Source organism: Notothenia rossii (assembly GCF_949606895.1).
Source record: "Notothenia rossii genome assembly, chromosome: 6".
In the NCBI taxonomy this organism is placed as follows: Eukaryota; Metazoa; Chordata; class Actinopteri; order Perciformes; family Nototheniidae; genus Notothenia; species Notothenia rossii.
The window spans coordinates 72,849,258-72,871,543 of record NC_136909.1 but is presented as its reverse complement, the minus strand read 5'-3'; the positions used below and the strand labels follow the sequence as shown (position 1 = coordinate 72,871,543).

The window sequence follows — 22,286 nt, the reverse complement described above, 5'->3', positions numbered from 1 at the left end:
CTACAGACTCACGTCCTTTTGCAGGCAGGGGCGTGTTGTAGCCTACTCATACACATACAGCTCCAACACACCTGCCACAACAGAGCACAGCTGTCAAGTGTATCACACTTTACCCTATATGTGACCTCCCTTCTGCACATATGAGGAACCACAGTATCTGGCTGATGGTCCCGTGACACCTCAGCACACAATGCTCGTACAACAGGATACGACTCGCACCAACGCTGCCTATAGAGTGGCACAAACCAAACACTCACAAAGCTAAATGCCTTTTTCAAGCTAGTGCTACCTCAAATGTTGATAAATGACTTTAAGACTGTATAAAGATCTGTTGAGGGCATTCAAATGAATGCTAAAACACCAAAGATGTTTCGTATTCCAAATCGAAATAAGAATAAACTCAGCTGTCTTTGTCATTGAAATCCCTTACTTTGATGTTTTTACAGTTTAAAAAACAGATATTAACACGTAGCTATGAATGAAAATATCTCTATGTATTAAATGAGTGGTATGGCCCCCTTCAGGATATCTGTATGTTTTATTAATAACACACACAGAAGGAACGATGCTCAAGGGGAATGCTAATAGTCTTCCACACACACGCACACACACAATAAATGTCAGATTCACAGCACACTGTAACTAAACCTCAGCTCCTCCTACTCCTCTACCTCATGTTTTCACTGCCAGAGGGGGCCGGGCTCTTTAGAAAGCGTATCAGCAATTTTTACTATTCAGGCTCTTGAATTTGAATGAAGAAAAACAGTATGGACAAGAGAAAAAGGAGAATGAAACAGGCGGGCAGAACATTTTATAACCCATAAATAAGTGATGTGCCTCACTTGCTCTGTTCCCCCCTCTCTAATCATTCCTCCCTTTCTCCTCTCCTCCCTCTAAGCCCTCCACCCCGCCCCTCAGCTCGCTCCCTCTATCACACCGTCTAGCTGAGGGGGAGGGGAATGATGAAAAGAGTATGAGTGACAGATAAGTAGATGACTATGCTGTCCCAACCCTCATTAAAACTCTGCGCCTATATCTTCCGCCGCTCAAACCCTCCTCCTCCTCCGTGTCGAGCCCCGGCAGATGATACCCCGGGAGAGGAAGAGAGTGAGGTGAGGGGAGGGAGGTGCTGCTGCTGCTCATCAGTTATTCCTGTTCTCTGACCTAACTTGACAATGAGCTCCAATAATGAGACAAAGAGGGATGAGACAGAGATTTTGCAAGAGACCAGGATGTTGACAAGGAAGTGAACTGTCCTAAATTGGCAGATAATGGGCCCTCTGTGGTCTGGTCTGTAACAAATCATCGGCCCAACCTCCTGCACCACGTTGCTCTGACTGCAGAATATCCTAAACATGTGGTCATCCACCTCAACATTTACAAGAACCTATGAATAGACTGTGTGTAAAATGTAGGGTGGGATGCACTGTAATAATAGCTTTCCTTTCTTTTACAGGAAGCTCTGACTTTTCAACTGTAACCCACCGAGTAAAACTGTAAAACCTCTTAGCTTAAACAGATCGCACAACGTGCTGCTCAGTAAAAACAGACCTCTGTGCCCCACTTTGAAGTTTATAATATAAATATGGATAAAAGCCCACAGGATTACATTAAAATGTGTAAACCAATGCTTAAAATACAACAAAATGTTAATTTATATGCTTGTTTATTCAACATTTTCAACTTATTTTGGTTTATTCATAATCTTGTATAAAAATGTATGAAAAACCTGACAAGCATTTGGAGTCCAGTGTTTCTAAAGCCACATGGACTTTGGAGTGCATGGAGAGGCTCCATGCTTGCTTTTCGCCGCAAACAGGAAATAATCAAGAGCTAGGAACTTGCAAGTACAATAAGAGCGTGTTAACAGTCTTTTTAGGCACTGAAGTCCCATGTCAGGACTCATGATGAAGGATATGTTGTTTCTTTTGTTCACTGCCTGAATGGATTTAAGACTACATTATTCACATAAGCACTTCCAGTCAAATTGAAATAAATAAAAACACAAACCGTTTTAATTAGAGCATTATTATGATTCAGGAAGTAAACAGGAGTACTAACGTTAACAGGGCATGGTTTCCCGAAAACGGGGTCAAGTAAAAGTCCAAATAACATTATCATGAACGTATGTTGGAGACACAAACTGATAACATATCTCTGATCCTAAATGAAAAGGAACAAACAACAAAAATAAACGCTGATTGTGGTTTATTACTTGGTCCCATAATGCTTGTTTGAAGACTGGCCGTACAGCCCGTAGAAGTCAGGGTGCCTGGCTGTCATGGGGAAATGCTGCAGAGGCTGGCTTGAAGATAGCGGGGCGTGGGGGGGGAACTCCTGAGAGGTCATGGAGGGGAAGGAGTCCGAGGCTGGGTACGGGGGCCGGGCACGAGGGGCCGGGGCCCGGGAGCAGCAGCAGTTGTTCAGACTGCACATCAGTACTTTCCTCCCTTCGTACATGGCTTGTTGCGAGGCACCTCCACTGGGGAAATGAGAGGAGGGGAAAATGGTCCCTGAGTGGTGGCTAGAGCTGGACCCCAGACCCACCATGTGATGGGCGGCAGCGTCAAGCAGGCGGCTGTGGCCGGGACCACCGTGAGGATGCTGGGAGAGACCCTCAGAGGAATACAGGGCATGATGGCTCTGATCAGACAGGAAGGGCTTTTTGCTGCTGTAGAGCAAGGGTGGAGGTTCCTGGGAGGCGGAGTTTGGTGTGTTACTGTCCAGAAAAGCCATGCCATATTTCCTCTTCTGTGGTCCTGAACTAGTCCCCATGTGGGGGCCAGCGGGGGTGCTGTGAGACGGCAACATCTCAAGAAGGGGCGTGTCGTTGAACGGCTCTGAGAATGGAAAGTGAGGCATAAAGTGTTTACAGTTAAATATGAACATACAACATCTTGGAGATCGTTGTTGAACATCGTACAAATATATTTGTATTTACACATCGTTATAGTATCTTACCTTCCAACATTTTTCGCATGTTCTTTTCTCTTGTTGAAAGTTCTGATATCAGATGTTGAGAGTTGAGCTGGCCCACTCTGAGTGCAGGCAGAGAACCACTTAGGTGTGAGTTTGACCTAAAAATGAAAGAGACACACATATAGTATTGTGGACCACATTCAATGTAGTTTGCACACTTGCTTGAGATGCATTGTGCACCTTGACACTTGCGTTTCATTAGACTGGATTACTGGAAGCATACTTCTGTATTGTATGTATGCTTCTGAGGTAACGTATACTCTTACACATGACAAACACTAAACAATCACATACCGGTAAAATGAAATAGAGTAGAAGAAGAAATCCTTACCTGTCCATTAGCAGCTGGTATGGTTTTGTGTTCTAAAAAAATCAATTAAGATGCACAAGTTAGTCAGACCCACAATCTAACAGCTTATGAAGAAATACATAGACAATAGACCTACTGACAATGTGAACAACATGTATCTTCATTTGTAATAAATGAGCTAGGTGTGTGACAATGCTATTGTGTTCTTGAAAATCCGCCATATATTCTGTTTGTGTTTTGTTTGCGTGGCTGAAAAGACATGAATGCCCTGTACCTTCATGAAGTTAATGCCTTCTGCCCTTTTGAAGAACGTTTGCACTGAGCTCAGGAGTTTTTCTGCTTCCTGGCGCCTTTCGTTGAGCTGCAAAACCTGCTGGGAGTTTTTCCTAACATACGCGGTGTAGGTGCTCTCCAGTAACTGCATGGTTTCACTCTGGTTGGCCTCTAGCAGCGCATGCATCCTCTGATACTGGGCTCTCGCTCGCTCCTTCAGTTCAGACACCGCATCCTGTGGAGGAAAGTTGATTTACAAACACATTCACTTGTACCAAACACACACGCCACCTCTTTCATATGACAACATTAATTGAATGGAGAGTATGACTGTGGAAATCACAGTAATGTCTTTAATGGCTGAGTAGTAGCTTTTGTTGTGCCTGTGAAATGTCATCACTTTTGATTTGACCATTCTGTCTTTAATCTATCTTTTGAAAGTTGCCTGAAGGTAGAATATAACATTCGTAAAGTGCCAATTGTAACAAACCCTTTATACCAATAACAGTATTGCTGCAGTATCTTAGCATTAGCATCTAAGCTAAGCTAGCACTAATTTAGAGTTGAGTCCCGGGATTCAAAATAAATGCTTCAAAAAACAGTAGTGAATCGATATGTTCAGTAACTATAGGTTCAAATTGAATTTTCTGACTTCATTATGTGGAATCAGTGCTTTTAGAAGGTGAACATTTACTTGCAAAAAGCATTTCAATCCCAATGCACCAGCCATTAAAACCTAGAAATAAATTACATTTTCTTTTCGTTTTACAACAGTGAACAAAAGGTACATTGTCATCATTTCATTAGAGCAGCTTGTGGAAGAAATTATAGCACAGGAACCCCCATGGTGCTAAAGAGCCAAGGGACAAGTAATGATACTGTTCAGAATGGTGTCTCAGAAAGTACATGAAATATATATACATAGATTATATATATATATAATAAGTATTGTACCTTCACCAGAGTCTTGTCTGACTCCAGCTTGGTGAGCTGCTCATCGATGTTCTGAACACGCCCGTCCAGCCTGCCCTGCTGCCTCATTAGCATGGCCTGTGGAGAGAGGACATACAATGGATGGATTACAGAGATACAACAACAAATATGAACTCTTCTTGAAACTTAAATCCTGGCTGCTATTCATGAGTCACTAAAACGCCACATTTCTGATCAGACGGAGGAAACGGCAGCTGCCAGGAGCAACCACATGCATTTATCGATAAGAGCACACCAGCAAACACAATGGCACAAATCCATCTCTGATAGCTTTTAAGTTGATCACAGGCCGTGTGCTACATCAAGGACAGTCCATTGTTGGAGCCTACTTCCTCTGTGGGCTCGATGAGAGTGCAGAAAGAGCCGGTAAACATAATCCTTCTCCATTTACTGCAGGAGAGGGAAATCAATCTACAGTCACCGGCTGACAGCTAACTAGGAACAGGGGCGGGCAGGTACGCTTTTTAATGAACTGTTTCTGCATTGGGGAAAGGCACCATGCCCAAATAAGAGGAAACCCGCTGTCATGGCAACAAAGCCTTGTGTATGTATTTATATGTGGAAGCTAATGTGTATGTGAGGGAGCAGGAGGGGAACAGAAAGCGGGGGCGTCTCACTACCCCTCTCTGCTTCCTAATTTTGCCACATGCATTGCTCCCATTGTTTGCATTGGCCTCTGTGTCAGTGACAGATTGTCATGTCTGTGTGCATAATACCCGGCTCCGCTCTCTCCCTCCGCTTGAGTGTGCATGGGAGAATGGGAACGGGGTGAAAAGTGCTATAGGGCTCTGCTTGCACATGCCAAGAACGGACAGAAAGAAAGCGAGAAAGACGTACAAAAAGGAGAGTGAAACCAACAGAGGGAAAGTTTGAATTAAAAAAAATCAAGATAGGGAGAAGGAGGACATTCCTGCGGTCTCTAGTGAGCATGTTTCAGGGAAGCTACATTGTGGTATCACAGCAACAGGCCTCTTCAGCTGCTTATAACACTCGTGGAGTCTTATGTTCAACAACTGGCTGGCAAACTATACCAGAGTGAACCCTTCAAATAGTCCGTTTTCAAAAACAAAACTCTCTAAAGGACATAAGGCAATACATACACCCTGATTTGCTTGTTTGCATGTCCTCTAAAACCGTCCTTTGTAGTGAAGAAGTGCTCAAATGTTCACTTGGGAAAATATTTCTGTTTCCTCTGCTTCACATGGTCGCAATCTAAGATAACTTGGATTATGAAATGGACTTTGGACTATTGACAAAGGACGCAGTAACATGAGAAATACCACATAAAAAACACTAGTCTATATACTCATTCTGCTCTAAGCACAGTTTTGGTCTCCGCCAACTCCTAGCTGGCTTTTTAGCAGCTAAACTAACTTGTAAAATGTTAGCTAGTAACTAGATGTGTCAGTCTGCTTTGCTGAGCAGGAAGTGTACACAGGTTTATTAAAGCTGTTTGCCTAGCTCTTTTCCTAGCTGCGGCTGGAAATGTTGCTGATGAGAGCAGTGAGGGTGAAACAAAGTTGATATACAGCCATATAACTAAAATAATGAATTGAAAGACACTGAAAAACCCTGTGGAGCTGAAGAGTTAGGTGATTCCTCTGTTGTTCGTTTAATCTATTGTTCAAGCAGAAGTATTGATCAGCGCAGCTTTAAGTGCTTAGAAGAAAACATTGAATTTCCAATAATATGACCATGCATTCATCGCCGCATCCCTAATGCTGTTCAGACAGTCAGCATTTAAGGGGGTCTCGCTAGAATAATCTAAAGTTCATTTTATTTGAAGGTGTAATACCGGGGCCTTTATAGAGAGCACAAGAGACTGGGACTAACCAGAGCTGTTGAAGCAAGCCCACCATCATAAAATTATAAATTAGATAGTTGGTGCGGCAACAAGACGATTGTTATTTAGCCCTAAGGTAACTGTATGCCGTGAGATTTGATCTACATGAATAGCATTCTTTGTGATTCATGTTCGGAGAAATAAAAGCCCATAAAGGCGTTCAATACCTTTCCCTGTAACTTCGGCAAAGCTCAGCACATTGGACACTATTCTTTTACATTGCTTGTTTTTGGAGCCTATAAAACCTATGGATAATATGACTCCTCATTGCACTGGAGAGCAGTTGCAGATTGCTAACAACTGAATACCCCCTCCTCGTTCACCCCTCCCTTTACAAGGCCACAGTGACGAGTCGCTGAGTGCAAAACCGTGGTAACGCCGTGGTACCTTCCAGGACCTTCCCCTCGCTCAGAGGACCCCTCACCATGCGCGGCTGGCGTAACCGAAGTTTTACAAGCGTGCCCAATAACAGTAAGGTTTTTTTTTTTAACTATCTACAATAACTTTGTTTATTGTCCAACAACACAAGCACTGGATTCAGGTGGACAATTGGTCGATTATTTTAGCATTTGACCAATGAAATAGAAGCAGAAGATTGCAGAAGTGAAGAGTGTAAATGATGATTGAGGCCAAACCAGTTCAAATACATTCATTCATCAGGCCTTCAAAACACATAAGAAGACGCCCAAAGAGCTTCTGTTGCAGGCAACGTTAACTTCTCTGTGCACCTAAAGAGGTGGAGACCTTCTCACATGAGACTGCCAGCATTCATGTTGGAAAGTGTGTGTGTTCCTTAATCATGTTTGACATACACATCACACACCTCTACTTCATACACTTATGATTATCTTCTTTAAACAACCCTGACTTTGTCGTGCGAACCCGCTCTGCTACCTACTTACTTGGCTGTGTTTCTTGTTTCATCCAGTTTTTCATGTACTGTTTTCACAATACTTTTCAGTCAGCACCCTTGCAATACTAACAACTGTCTTCACAAACAGTGCATAAAGCTCAGTGGTATCTTATGGGAGGAAACAGGATAGAACACTTTGTTGTGTGATCGCTATGGTGCATGACTTCTTTTTGGGCCTGGATGTTTCTGCTCTTTCTTCCTCATTTTGTCATGTTTCCTCCAATTCCCTTTTTTGTCTTGTGTGCTTGAAATAGCATAAGAGGACAGGAGGGAACTGTCTGGTTGTTGCGGATCTCTCTGTAGCAGCGTGAAAGCCTACCTTTATCAAGATTAAATCCACCAATGATCACTTTCCCCACTGTCCTATTTAGGCATCCAGACACCCGCGGGTTGCCAGGAAGCTCATGTTTAAATGAGGAGCCTCAGGCTCAATGAACAGAGAGCCTCTTTCACAATCAACTGACAACTATTCCCCACGTCTGATGTCAATGGACTGCCCTCAGCATTCTGGGGACCTGACTCACTCCAGCCCAAAGACAAGAATCTGCAAACGGCAGAGCCTCCATGAGCCACGGTTTCCTGCCTGAGAAAACCAAGGTGAGGCTGTGTGGGAGGGCTCCTCCTCCGCCGGTCCCAGGGACGACATAACTATTATATTACTCTGCCTTTCTCGTCATGAAATTACCAGCAAGCATGCGAAAGGTTACTGCAAGTGCCTCCTTTGAGAGCCAAAGACAACCAAAGATTTGATCATAGCTACATTGGTTTTTCCCTTTTTGTTTATCCCAAAAGTAACAGGAGGGCTGCCAGGGGAATTTCAAATCCTTTTACAGAAATAGACCACAGTTCTGTGAAGGAGAACGACCTCTTAGTAAGAAATGAAGAGAAGCCGCTCTGGCCTAAATTACTTTGAGAAATGAACCAGCATACAGGAAGCCTAACTTTATCAGTATGAGAGTGCACTTTGTGTCTGTAGGCCCAAGCATGGACAGTGTTAATGTGAAAAGAGCCAGGAGCTCCTGGATAACTCCACGTATCTGCGAACATACAGTTGTGAAAAAACAGAAAAGATGGGTGGGTGTGTGCATGTGTGTGTAGAGAGCAGCTGTGGAAAGGGCTGAACAGACATCTTTTGTCCCAATAATAGCTCTGAACCAGAGAAACAGTTTCTACCAAAGATTTCAACCATTTGTGATCCCTACACTGGAAAGAAATGTGCCTGTAACTTTCCCAACTGGAATAATAAGATCACCAAACATGTCAACAAGACACGGCAGATGCTAAAACTAATCTGATTCTCACTTCCGCCCCTTCACTGATAGGGAAGAACAGGGAAGAAATGTGTATAAAGCAGTGTGGGTGGTTGTTTTTTTACACCTTGCCACTTACATTAGACTTGTGATAGGAGAGTGGACTGAACAAATACGTACAGAACTCAGGCAAAATGTAACACTGTGGTTTTATGCAAGACACACTCCTCTATGCATCCTGAGATCAACCCTGCCAAGGCAGTCCTGTGTTTACCTGCTTTCAGTTAGATGAACACACTGCAGAATGTATTCTCTTCACAGTCTCATTTAAAAGTTCCAACTCCTGGTGGCAAACGGTTGACATTCAAAGTTGTATACTTTCTTGCACCACAATTCCTTCTCAAAATGAGTATATCAGTTGATTTAGATCAGCCTCTAAAGCCTTGCTAGTGTGCATTTCGTCCTGAACAAATCCTGAAACTGATCAGGGTAGCTTCCATCAACAAACTGTGGATTCACCCCCAGTGCACAGGGGTCATCATTTCCGGTGGATGCAGATTGCATCACAGCACTTACCCGAGGGCACAGGGCGGCTAATGTGAAGGCGTGGCGAAGGTGTGGAATGGGTGTTTTGATCAAGGTTAAAAGCAGTGTGGGTTGTAGGCCTGCATGTGTGTGAATGTGTTTGCTATCATCTACTCTGATGGGGGGGTTTTCACTTGTCCAGTCCTCTCACATCAGAGGAGACCAGAGGAAGTAGAAAATAAGACAATCTGAATGCTTCCTTGATATTTACAGGAGAATCGATGGAGGAAATCAAATAATCTGAATACTTCCGTGATATTTACAGGAGAATCCATGGAGGAAATCAAATATTTTGACAGTCACCTGCCAGTCAGCTGATGGTTTCAAGTGATTGGGTGAGTAGGAGAGAATTTGTGGGTTACCTGCATTTGTATGCGTTGCGTATCCACATCGCAGACTGTGTGTCTTTGGTTAGTGCAGTGGGAGATGCAGCAGAATGGACACAGAGCCACCTGCTCCTCCTCACAGTGGAGCAGCCTGTACTCCTCATGACTGGGACATGTCCAAGCGCTCAGCTCCTCAGCGTCCACTAACAGGTGGCCAGGGGCCGCACAGGGCTGCTGAAGGTGAGTCTGGATATGAGTTTGGCAGCAGGGCTCCTTGCAGCGCAGACAGACCTTCCTCACAGGCAGCGGGGGGCCTCGTCTGCAGAGGACACAGTGCAGCACGGCAGGGACTTTCTCAGTGTTCAACGCGTTAAACGTCTTCACTATGTTGGCCAGCTTAAAGTTCTTCTCCAGTGTGGGTTTCTGCTCGTAGTCATGGTTGCATTCGGGGCAGCGGACCGCAGAATTTTCCTTGGCCCAGGCCTCAGAGATGCAACTCTTGCAGAAGTTGTGCTTGCATGGGAGCTGGATGGGTTCTTCAAAAACATTCAGGCAGATGGGACACAGAAGCTCCTCTTCGAAGCAGTTTTTCCAACTTTCATCCATGGCTTCAGCTGGATCCAAACTGATGTTGGCTAAAAATAGAAAAACTGAGAATTATTTTTTAATATTATCGATTATCTTTTGAAATATATAGGAATACCTTTGTGAGAACTAAGCGTAGGCTACGAATGTCTTATTTATTCTTGATTAACATAGTATCCAAAATGGCAAAAGGTAAATAAATTATTTTGAGGTAAATGCGTATTAAGAGTAGATCAGTGTCAAATGTCCAATTAAAGTGCAACCACCGTGAGACTTCGACAAAACATGCCAAACTGTTATCACTATAAAAGTATTCACATAACGTACAATGACATTATAACATTTGGTTTATGAATTTTCGCTGGGGAATTCACGACAGGACGTTGCAAGCTGTGGCGTTTTATAGCAAGTGACAACTTGCTACGGAATAACGCTGTAAAAGGGACTAATAGAATGTCACACTGGGCTACACTGAAAATGTATTTCTACGCGAACAGTGTTTATTCTGATATAAAACAGTATCTAATGAAACATATAAGACGCAGTCTGTAAGAAGAAAAGCAACATTACCAACTATGTATTTCCCATGTCGTTAGAGGACTCCGGTGCACCTATAATGCCGAGCTTCGCATCCAGCAGCCCGCGGTGAGATCCGGCTCCGGCGGGGGGATTACGGCCGTGTGTCCGACGAACTGCTCCACACACCCCGGATTTTATTCGATTCCCGGCTGTTATTCCGATGGTTTCGCTTTCCCGTCAACTCTGAGTAATATTCTATGGTAAGTGTAGGCAGACGGTGACTCGTCGGCAGGGAGCTCAGTGCTTCCACACCGACTGCCCTCCTCCGATAACGTGACCCGTCACAGAACCGATACAAGGCGGGGAGGAGCCGAGTGGAGGAAGGGAACAGCCACAGCAAACTCTACCGGAGAGACTGCTCATGACCGGGAGACATTTGTGTGACCTGTCCCTCCTTTGCTCAACCCGTTTCAAAAATATACTGAAGTCGATGCTGGCACGGACAGAGGCTCTCAGGGGGCCATAACAGGGTACAAGTGCTGTGCATTAGGGGAATATTTAAACAAATAAAGGTTGAATGATGGTTAACGTCTTTGTTTTGAGTAGAATTGTATATTTGGTTGTGTAAACAAAGTCTTAAATGGCTAATATATTTTTGTTAATAGTTAATAATGCTTATAGATGGATTGTATATTGGGTTGCCAGGTTTTTACTGTTAACTGTTTGGGTTAACATGGTTAACACCAGCCAAAGGGATTGTGACAAAACTTGCTCGTGTTATTGACTTTTAATTCAACTAGAAAGCAAAAGTACATTTGTTTCAACATTGCTAACGCTCAAGTAGGCCTACTTCTTAATTCTTCTTTTTAATGCGTCTCATTTTTTACAAGACAATACATAGGCTACATGATCATTATGTTTTTAATCAATAAATAATCACCATCATGAATTTGACAGGGGAAATTCAAGTTGTACTTTTAATGTAATTAAGAGTTAATTATAAAAAGCATAATTTTAAGCCTAATAGCTTTGAATAAAAAGTGTTCCAGGGCTGGTTCCCCCTGAAAGGTCTCACCTAAGCCCTAGATGTTTGAAAAGGCACCTGGCCTTCTTTCATTTGGCTAAAGTGGGCCCCTGGCAGAGTGAGTTGAGTATCCAGGCTACAGGATACTCAACTCACTATGTCAAAAAAATATCAACTAAACATTTAATAATACAGCATCTATCATATCTCAGTAGTACAATAATTTCCTTACATTTTTACTAATAATGTTTTACTAATTTAAGACTTGATCTCTATAGGCTATTGGTTTTACAATTTAAGAAGAAAAATGTATCAAATCATTTTAGAATGTAACTTGCACACAACTATGAATAAACACAAACCATTGCATAAAAAAAAATTGTTGTCTGTACAGGGGCCGAATGTCAACCATCATCAGGACGTTGTGTGGGAGACACACACACACAAGCTTTATTTGTGTAAATACCTACACACTTTAATGCACTTAGGATTACAATCAGGCAGTTCAGTCATAGGACAGTCATTACAAAATACCATATAAAAAATGTCTAAACTTTACATTTATCACTCTGAATAAAAAAGGAAACAAAAATAAGATGCCATGACATGTATAATAGTATAGTTTTTCAGTAAAAGTAGTCCTTTCTCTGTTTTAGTGTTGAAATGGAATGCAATGACCCTCAGAAAAAGCCTGAACGCAGCAGTCTTGATTAAAATGACTAGTGTTTAACAAATCTAGAACTGTAGGCACCATTAAAGGTCAGCAGAGAATATGTAGTCATTTTCAACACGAGGCACTGAGGAATTTTACTCCAACTCAATTTTAAGCAGGTCCTACTGACAACAAAATATGTATGTGGCTACTGGCGACAACACTTAAGACAGTGACAATGGATTCCTGATATTCGAACATTTACAACAAACTTGATGTATTGGATCTTTTTTAAAAGCATCATGTGTGAAAAAAAAAAAAAAAGAGATCCCCTGTGCCAGGGAAGTCACTCGCAGTGAATTTGAGTTAATCATAGTTCAGTCCATCATGTCATTATTAGAAAAATCATGACACATTTGACACAGACGGTATTGGCAGCAGAATGCCAACAGGTAAAACTTTGGTATGTCCACAAACACACAAGAGAAAAATGTCCAGCATTTGTAAATACTATACACATGAGCTCAATTGAAATAAACACTGGTAAGAATGTTCAACATGTGCATTTTCCTTCCTTTCTAAAGGCAAGTGGAATAAATAGAACTGTAACAGTCATCTCCAGAGACACCATGTCTAGTGATCACAGGATGCGGTATCAACTGTATGTGACTTTTATTTTGGACCTCAGATGTGGCAGGCCTTACTGGAGGAATGACAACTTCCTGTTTTGCCCTACAGCTAGTGTGTCACATATAATGATTGTTAACCATCTGGACCGGCTGGTTTGACATTCTCAAAAGTATTCAAGCCTAAGAGAAACGTTGTGAACTGTAGGGTTAGTCTGAGAATGCAGGAAGTCAAAAGAGTTTAGACCTTCCCTCAGATCATTTTCAGTCTCTGGCCATCCACAGGGGAACAACATTTCTGAAAGCTCAGGGTCGCTGCATGGTCGGAGGTCTCCTGCTCAAAATGGACACTCTGGAAGTGTGTGTCTGCTGGTGTTTCTAGAGAGGAAGTGTCTCTGTCTCATTGCAGTGGATTATCAAACACAGAGTCTGGTAGGACAGAGATCTTCAGCTTCTTTTCTGGCCAACTGTACTCCTTTGGTAACTTTGTCTACACAAACAGAAAGAATATAAAGGGTTAAACAGGCCATTTAATAAAACCAAACAGAAAATAAAAGTAAAATGCAGGGTATCTTTCACTTGCCTCCTCACGAGTGTTCAGTTCATGTAAATCCCCCAGCATCTGCTCCACAAACTCTTCAGTCAACAATATCTGTACAGGGAGAACAAAAGGTAAAATAAGTTAATTAAATATGAACTCACCACAAGGAATCCTTGAGTTTATGTGCGAGTGCAAGTTTGGTGTGTGTGTGTGTGTACCTGAAGCCAGGGGCCATGAGCGGCATAAGGATGCTCCTCTGTAGCAAAAGCTCCTTCAACTCCAGTAGACACAAATGTGATGGCTGTGTCTCCGTTGATGCTTTTGTAAGTGAAGTGTCTCCCATGGAGCAACCGGCCCCTGTAACAGAATACATTAAAAGCTTTATAAAATACAAATGTAACGATAGGTGCCTGAGTGTTTCCCTTTATTTCAGCCATACACTACTTCTCTTTAAATGTGACAGTATCAAACTTCACTGGTAGAAACAACATGTACAGAGATATCCTAACTAATCTTGTCTCATGGCAGTATCAAATACATGGGTCCTTTACACCGTGTTTTCGCTCCCAACTCCCTACATATCTCTCCCTGTCTCACACAAAAGTCTCAGTTTAACATCTGTATTGTTCTTTCCTCAGACAGAGATAACACGAGGCAGGTTTGTCTGCTGTCTGTGCCGACAGTGCTTGGATGGTATTTTGTCTGCAAAATATATTAGCCACAGGTGTTTACACATTCAAAAACGTAGATGAAAGTTGTCTGACATGGTGAAAATATATTGATTATGTGATACTAATGTACAATAAAAAGGCAACTTACCTATCGACCTTATGATCACTGAAATTAAAGTTCTAATCCAGCAAATCATGACCTTTGTTCCTATCAAATGTCTGCAATTTGACACACTTATTGTTGGGTAAGTGAGCAGAAAAAGATAGTTATTATCTTAGCCATGAAGTTAATTTACAGTAATAATCTTCGCTAACGTCTCTAGTTAGCCAAGGGTCAGGAAAGACATGTCTCAATATATTTATGTTCACTTCACTGGCTAGCATTTATTGGAGACACTAAAGTGCTATCAAAGTGAAAGTAGGATGATGAGTTTCAAGCTGACTTGCAGAAAGCCCCTTTCTAACATCAGAGAAACTAGTGTCACCATAAATGTGCTGTGTTGTTGAATGCCACACCCATACAACAAGAATGGAAAGCCTATTTTTCATCAATCCCTCTTGGGGGCATTCCAAGAGAGGATACATATTATGTGTTGGATGGAGAGAGAGAGAGAGATGCAGTACCGCAGGCAGAGCGGCAGCAGTGTGCCTGACTCCTGGTTGAATTTCAGATGGACGCTCTCCAACTGTCGTGTTCGGACCAACTCATGAGGAACAATGGCTGCTGAGCTCTCGCTCTCCAAACTGTCCTTCCGACTTCTAAGAAACAAAACACAAACAAACAGCGAGACAAAAAAGGGGAAACATTAGTGAGGAAGTGTATCATGGTTCAATCCTCAATGAGAGAATGGCTCTGACAGCTTATGTAAAGGAAATGGCAGCTCTTTGGTAATTGTCTGCAAAGGGAAATGGACAGACAGATATTTCACAACTCCTTTCATGGAGCGGTAACCTTACTGTGCGTAAGACTTCCTCCGAAAAATAGCTACAAATTAGGGACAAACCATTTCATTATGCTTGTAGCTAGGAAACAATAGTGCCAACAGTTTGGATATCATAGGTTGTGATTCGCTGCATATGTTGGCAGGAGTTGTCTTGAAGTCAGAGTGTGTTTGGGTGCGTGGGAGGATCACTCACTGAGGTCTGTCGTGGCTCGGTCTCTGGCTGCTGATGGGCGGTAGTGCTGCCTTGGTGTTAAACTCCAGGCCTTTTCTCAGGGTCTCCCTGATCTGCTCCGTGTCTGTGAACACACACACAAAGAGCATGACACCTGAACCCCCTGTGCCAGATTGGTTAAGTATTCGTGGATCAGCTCAGTCCTAATTAGAGCATCTTACCTTTTTCTGAGAGCCTCCGGGGCTGGGATCCGATGCAGATGGATCGGCTGTCCTCCTCGTCCTCTGGCGGTCGGCTCAGATCGTCCCACACACACTTGGCGCTGACCCCACTCAGGTTAGAGCCCTCCGTTTCAATACCCTGATCCACCCTCTCCTGCTTGGATAAGCAAGATAGTACGCAATCATCAACACTAGCTCAAATAACACTCACCATTTTCACTTCAAATACTGTATAAAGTTTACTTGGACAACAGGGGGCACTAAATACTATAAAGAGAAAAATAATGTGAAAGTTACGTTAAAATGGACCTATCATGCTATATTTGAATAATATAGTGTAGGACCATACCTATTAAGGCATATTTATACTTTTTAGTTTTCAAAATACCAAACAGATCATGCATTTTAGCCATTCCTCATTTCGCTCAATTTAACACTGTCTTTGCATCATGGGCTGATTCTGTGAGAACAGCACCATCTACAGGCCTGGCATATGTACTACAGCGTCTCCAGCGCTTTGGAACGGCAATGTCCGTGGCTGTCTCCTCCTGATTGGTGGAGTTGGCCCAATAGCCGTAGCGCCACTTCTGTGACGTCATAGAAGTGTTCAAATCTGGATCAGTTTGTATCAGATCCGTTGCAGCCCCTTTTTAAGAGATTTGGGTATGGAGGAAAATAGAGAGGGTTGTGTTTTCTGACACTTGGTGAGTTCCCTGGAACACCGGGGACACATATTCATGTATAAAAGATGTACAAAAGTGCATTTTGCATGATAGGTCACCTTTAAAATAAAACTTCATTTTCTATTAAGGGATGCCTTTAAAATGCTTTGTAGATGTCAGGGTCACTTTGAAGATGTTGGGGTCGCTTTGCCTCTTTGATTTCCAGGATACATCTTTGACAGTTAGCACTGTAATCTACAAAAGACTTGCTTTTATCTATTTCAATTACAGGGAAAATCAGTTTGCTTTGGATTCTTTTCATCTGAACTCCTGACCATCTTTCCCATAAACAACATGCACCATATAACAGCAGAGGGCAATGGTTTCACACTAAGTTATTCATTTATAGCTTTTAGCAGGGAACATAAGATTGCCGTTTATCTTACACAATAGTTCGGGGAGTGGCAGAGCTTAATAAAGCCTTACTTGTAGGTGTGGGTCTATGTCAAAAATGGTCTCCCCTCTCCTCATGTCTGTGATTAGCCAGGGGCCGCCAGCTCTGTACACAGGACAACCATCAACATTAGTCTCACACAGCATTAATCATTAATAAATGTTTAACAAAGAGTTAATCAATGAACAAGTAGCTAATGTGCTTCAATGGCTGATCACAATGCATTTCTAAAACTGGAAACTATACATTGTACTTGGATCTGGAGTGGCATGAACTTTATTCGTTCACAATAAATAATAATCTTTATTTCATTTATACTATACAACTAAAATAGTTGTGGTCTACATTGTTTCAAGGTTAAAGTTAAAAAATAAACTAAAGACTTGTGCCAGGTCAAGTTGTATTTACTGCCAATCTTTGTCACATATGACATTTTCTAAGACTGACATTAATATGAACCTGCGTTGCTCTGACTTCTGAATGATCACTTATGAACAAGGTTGAGCAACAAAATAGAAGCTTACCTAATAAACCAGAGCCCAATATGTGAAGTATCACTTACAAATCTTAAACATGACTTTGTTGTACTCACAGTCTGACTCCTCTCATCAGCTCCAGGATGCCTTGGCCGTTCCACTGCTGGGCCGCCTGTAGCTCCTCCGTACAAACACCCACAATCTGCAGGAGACAGGAGGCAACTCTCTGAGTACTGCTTACTACTGTGGTTGTACTACTTTATTCCTATAAATTACAACAATCACCAAATCTGTAGGTTGTAGAAATGTCATTGACAAATTATTCCTAGATAGGGTACTGTGGCTGTTTGAGCATCTCTATTGTTGTTTGGTTCCATGTAATATTAACTAAATGTCAAAATGAGTTAAGTCTCCTTCATAATAATATATTAATTTAACAATTCAGCTGATATGACAACTTGACACAAAGAAGACACAGACACTAAAACAAGTTGAAGGCCCCTGCTGCTACACATATAATTAATTAATTTCCATAAACCTACTTAAAGAACAAGATCAGTGTGTACACACATTCTTGGGTAAAAGATCTATACATTTACAGAATTTTATTATGGATACTTAAATTACGTGAATATCACATATTTGAACTGACCTGAAGAAAGCTCACTGTGCCAAACGGAGTCAGAACGGGTTGCATCTGTGGATCCTCTGTCAGCAACATGTGCTGGATACGAGATTCACTGTTGTCTAGTGGACTGTGCCACGATATATGGTCGCCACTACAAAATGTGTTTTCTGTAGAAGAGAGGAGAATTATTTAAGTATGGCAAAACATGATTTAAATTGTTTTAAGATACACACTATTTCACAAGTCGTAGAAGTCCAACTTTCTTTCTTATCGTTAAATGGTGCTACAAAATCGCTGAAGACAAGTTGTTGCAGTAACAATGGCCGGGAGAGAATTCTAGAACCAAATAGAATAAAAGAATAAACTACATTTCCATCTGAGGAATCTGTCTGCTTGGGAGGTAACCAGCACCCTGTCTAGATTCGCTGCAGGAGAAAAGCAAGGGGGAAGATGGCCAGGAATCAGCATTCATTTAGCTCAGGAGAGCAGCCCACCCACGTGCAAATTGACCCCAGCTGGATAGCAGAGAAGGGCTGGGTGGAGAGGGGAGCCTGGAGCCTTCTTCTCTTTCACAACCTTTAAACCCCCTTCCCCTCTCAACCAAACTTTTTTGTGTACATTATAATACACGACTTAGGGATTTAAAGAACTTGGCAGAACAGACTATACATATTACACAAAGAGTATACATTTACACACTACAACAGCAGTCTTTGCCATTGGCAAAAACAATCCTATTGAAATGGTGAAGGGAGAGAAAGGGGAAATTAGACTTCCTGTCAATACCCTGAGCTCCAGCAAACACAAATAATGTGCGCTAAACCTAAGCCGGCTGCCAGCAGCACACTCCTCTATTCTTGCGTGTTTGAATGTACAAGCAGCCTTTACAAAGGACACATTCTTCGCATTCAGACGTGAGAAGGAAGCATGCCAACTGCAGCCGTAGAGTTGTTCTATCATATCCTTCATAGATGAATCATTTACCAAACTATTAACAAAGGGTGACTAAAGATACAGCTAAAACTTCACCTCTTTGTCACACACTATCCAGGTAAAGGGTGAAAATGCAGGACTGGAACTAACCGTGTTTTTATTATCTCTTAATTTGTTATCTCCGCCTAGACAATGATATTTCCAAGCCCAATTAACGTGTCAAATCAAGTTTGATTTCACTAATAGCTTTTAAATAAACTAAGAGCTAAAAGCCAGATATCATAATAATAATAATACAGAATCTGATGAGTATTTCATGAATTAAATCAAAATGGTTGCCTTTGATTTTGTCCTCAATCATTAATGCTGCGAAAATATTCATAATAAAAAAATTGTAAGAGATCACTTGTTATAATAGAGCATAGCATAGAGCATCAATTAAATGGCTTGCCTTTAGGCGTTTAAAATGTGACGCTTAAAGAGCAACTTCCAGGTTAAAGAAACCTGTGAATAAATGTGTAGGAAAATGATGAATACACTAGATTTTCAAAAAAATATACAGAAATATACACTACAGTGACATCTGGCGTCGTTTTTGTAAGAAATGTTTAATTCCCGCACTACAAAGCCTCGGCACGTGACCTCCCGCATGTGACGTAACACGGGGGACACAAGGGGGAGAGCGGCCGGTGCAACGTATTAATAAACATGGATCCCAATGCTAGTTTCGACACAGAAGAAGTTTAACATGAATATTCGAATGCATATGACGGACCACAACCTCATGATTATGAGCCTGCTAGGCGTCCAAGAGACCAGGAGCAGCCAAGGATTAGAAGAAATAACGGCCATCGGAGAGAAATTGAGCTGTGGTGTGAGGAGAACCAGTGGAGAACTGGGCAGCTATCTTGGTGAGTGACCGGCGTTAGCTACAGAATGTTAGCTAACGTCACATCACAACACTGTAAAGTTAGCTATCATATATCAGGCTATAACTGAAGTAGCATTGATAATATAGTAACGTTACGGGCAGGACTGTTGATACTGATCCATAACAGAAACTAATGCGCAAGTATCAGCCTTATCTCATGTTACCTAATGCAACTCCACACTACGGTGCTGTGTACCGGAGGAGAGACGCGAGATACGGCTGATACTTGACGATCTGGCGGAGAAAGGTTGTGGAGCCTCCGTTGATATGCCGTTGTAAATGGCTTGATGGAAAGCAGGTGTGTAGTCGGGGAGGGTGTACAGCTGATTGCAGCAGGTGAGTGGAGGTTGAGCCGGTAGCCAGGAGTGACAGCCACCACGCACACACAAACAACACAGACAGGGGGAAACAAACGAACACAAAGGAGACGGCTGGAGCAGTACAGCCACCACAGCGTTACCTAATGCAACTCCACACTACGTCTTACGGTGCCGTGTACCGGAGGGGAGAGAGAGAGAGCAGCGAAGGGGGGGGGGGGGGGGGGGGGAGAGAGAAGTAATACGGTTTCCTGATAAAGCTGTGGAGAGTATGTGCTGCAGGGAGGTGGATGCACAACGCACCCAGGAACGAACGCTAGCTCCGGTCCTTTTTACTGTGGACTCGATGTCCTGACAGGCTGGTATTTGTGCAACCTGCACAAACACAATACTGCACCATGATTACAAATGGTGAAATACAATGTAAAACTACCAAAAAATACCCGCTCCTTAAAACACAACCGCTCTATTCAACGCAACTCTACTATACCCGCGGTCAGAGAGCGGAGATGTGTCCCCTGTGTGATGTAATATGACGCGTTTGTCGTATGACCTTAAAAAAAAGCCGTTTTTAAGAGCAGAGCTCAAAATTGCTCCTTTCCCTCTGAATTCCTGCCCTTATGTCTCATAAAACATATCAAATCCGGCATTCACTTTTTTTTTTTAATTGTAATTTTCAAGCAAGTTTAAGCATAAATGTAGAAAAAATAAAAACCTGCAAGATGCTCTTTAATAGTAAGGCTGTACTTTTTGCATATTTGCTTGGAAATAATCAACAGCAAAAGGTCAAAACTGCCTCTGACTTCTAGGTATTTGTCCATCTAAACAATTAAAGGGGGAAAACGTTGTGTTATTATGTATGTAAAAACCCAAATGGTATACATCCGGGTCAAAAATCTGCCCGTGAAAAAAGTAATCAATGTTCTACACTGTTTTTCACCCTCCTAACCTCTGTGCTCTTACCTGACTGGAATACATAGCGAGCCAACCCCTGCATGAGTTCAGCTGGCCAGGTTGGTGGTGCCGTCTCTCCCGTCTCTCTTTTGAGTCTAAAAGTGAGCTCAAAACCAAACCCACTGGGTCCATCTGTCCCTGTGAATCTAACACACACACACACACACACACACACACACACACACACACACAAACGCACACACAAACACACAATAAGAAACTGGGTAAACAAAAACAGCAGGAGCATCCCTTTCATTTTTATTTCATGCATGAGGGTTGGGGATATCACAATGACTTAGTCAGTAGTTGGTATATTATTTAAGGGCTTCTGACAAGCAAATATTTGGCTTACTTCGAAAGACTTAAATTTGATATACATATGTCCCAGAGTGCTCACAGTGAAAAAAATGAATGAATGAATGAATGTGAATGTGTTAAAGTTACCCCAACTCCCATGTGCAACAGGAAGTCAAGTATTTACATTAGGTACTTACTCGTGAACCCGATTATCCCCGTACAAGTCACTGAGACCAAAGCTGACATAGTGCCAATGCTCCTGGATGTCCTGAGCCGGAGAGCCCGCACTGCGATACATACTGATGTAGTCTAACGGGTCAGGACCACCTAACCTGTGGGGAAAGTGTGATTGTTATTGTCACTCGAATGTCTTTTGCAAACCTATGTAAAGGAGACAATTACTTGTGCAAAAGTAGTCAGTTACAGCTAGCTTAAGTTGTTTTTATTCAAGCTACTATAGGTGAATCATTTAACTCTCCACTGACAAAGTAGCAGTTTCGTACAGTACGGTTCCTGGGCATAGTTAGCTGAACGTTTAGCTTAGCAGCTAGGGTAACTACTGGCTAAATGTCCAGACATCACCACTAAAGTTGTCCCACAAACTTAGTGCCTCCAAATTTGTCAGAAAAGCAACAAAACCTACCAATATTTTACAATGGCGGTCACTTGAAGCGGGTTAGCCTGCTCGGGGTAAAGTCTCCGGCATTCCCCGTAGATAGCCTGCAGTCCAGGGGGAAACATCGGCACCAGTCCGTGGGCTGGAGCCCCACTGGTAGGCCGTACCTCATCCATGCCACGGCCTCAAACAAAACTGTGTTTTCTATACAAAGCAACGAATGTGCAGTTATATTCTACGCCTAGTTCAACATAAACAACACCGCCCTAAATAATAAAGGCTTCACAAAACTAATGTTTACCCACCGAATAAAATGATTTTTAGCCCCAACCGCTGAGCACACAGCAGGGAAACAGCCTGTTGCTCATCCTCTACACAAACCACCTCCCCATTGGCTGTATGAGGGTCGTGACGTAGTTGATTGACAGCTACTTATAGCGAATACAAATGGGTTTTAAGGTTTGTGTGGATTTGTTGCTAATTTTGATTGGCTGATACACTATCAATCAAACAGTAAGCAGATGTGATTTTAGGGTTGGGCTTTAAAGTTTTTCAGTGGCCAAATGGGTATTTAAATTGTTTGAAGACGTA

At 42.3% G+C, this 22,286-nt stretch overlaps 2 protein-coding genes across 2 annotated transcripts; both read right to left on the bottom strand.

Annotated features, from left to right (window-relative positions):
- Positions 1-1,649: 1,649 nt before the first annotated feature.
- Positions 1,650-11,055, bottom strand: trim8a (tripartite motif containing 8a). The gene is made up of 7 exons (XM_079688311.1): positions 10,628-11,055; positions 9,509-10,107; positions 4,517-4,612; positions 3,564-3,797; positions 3,311-3,342; positions 2,962-3,077; positions 1,650-2,840 (listed from the first exon to the last, which is right to left on the bottom strand). The coding sequence occupies exons 2-7, from the start codon at positions 10,076-10,078 to the stop codon at positions 2,212-2,214; spliced, it is 1,677 nt and encodes a 558-aa protein (XP_079544437.1). The 5' UTR covers positions 10,079-10,107; positions 10,628-11,055; the 3' UTR covers positions 1,650-2,211.
- Positions 11,056-11,999: 944 nt separating this feature from the next.
- Positions 12,000-22,108, bottom strand: sufu (suppressor of fused homolog). The gene is made up of 12 exons (XM_079687948.1): positions 21,723-22,108; positions 21,277-21,411; positions 20,792-20,928; positions 17,672-17,814; positions 17,136-17,221; positions 16,576-16,648; positions 15,428-15,584; positions 15,228-15,330; positions 14,715-14,849; positions 13,638-13,776; positions 13,462-13,530; positions 12,000-13,368 (listed from the first exon to the last, which is right to left on the bottom strand). Exons 1-12 carry the CDS (start codon positions 21,869-21,871, stop codon positions 13,279-13,281), a joined length of 1,416 nt encoding a protein of 471 aa, XP_079544074.1. The 5' UTR covers positions 21,872-22,108; the 3' UTR covers positions 12,000-13,278.
- Between the last annotated feature and the right edge of the window lie 178 nt (positions 22,109-22,286).

What these genes read in the sequence shown, in the direction of transcription:
- trim8a (XM_079688311.1), bottom strand. Translation starts at nt 10,078, where the DNA reads ATGGATGAAAGTTGGAAAAACTGCTTCGAAGAGGAGCTTCTGTGTCCC. An exon ending in TACCAGCTGCTAATGGACAG is followed by an intron (nt 3,078 to 3,310) that starts GTAAGGATTTCT and finishes TTTCATTTTTAG; the next exon opens with GTCAAACTCACACCTAAGTG. An exon ending in CATGCGAAAAATGTTGGAAG is followed by an intron (nt 2,841 to 2,961) that starts GTAAGATACTAT and finishes TTCCATTCTCAG; the next exon opens with AGCCGTTCAACGACACGCCC.
- sufu (XM_079687948.1), bottom strand. Translation starts at nt 21,871, where the DNA reads ATGGATGAGGTACGGCCTACCAGTGGGGCTCCAGCCCACGGACTGGTG. An exon ending in GGGGATAATCGGGTTCACGA is followed by an intron (nt 20,929 to 21,276) that starts GTAAGTACCTAA and finishes TGTGTGTGTTAG; the next exon opens with ATTCACAGGGACAGATGGAC. An exon ending in CTCATGGCCCCTGGCTTCAG is followed by an intron (nt 13,531 to 13,637) that starts GTACACACACAC and finishes CTCCCTGTACAG; the next exon opens with ATATTGTTGACTGAAGAGTT.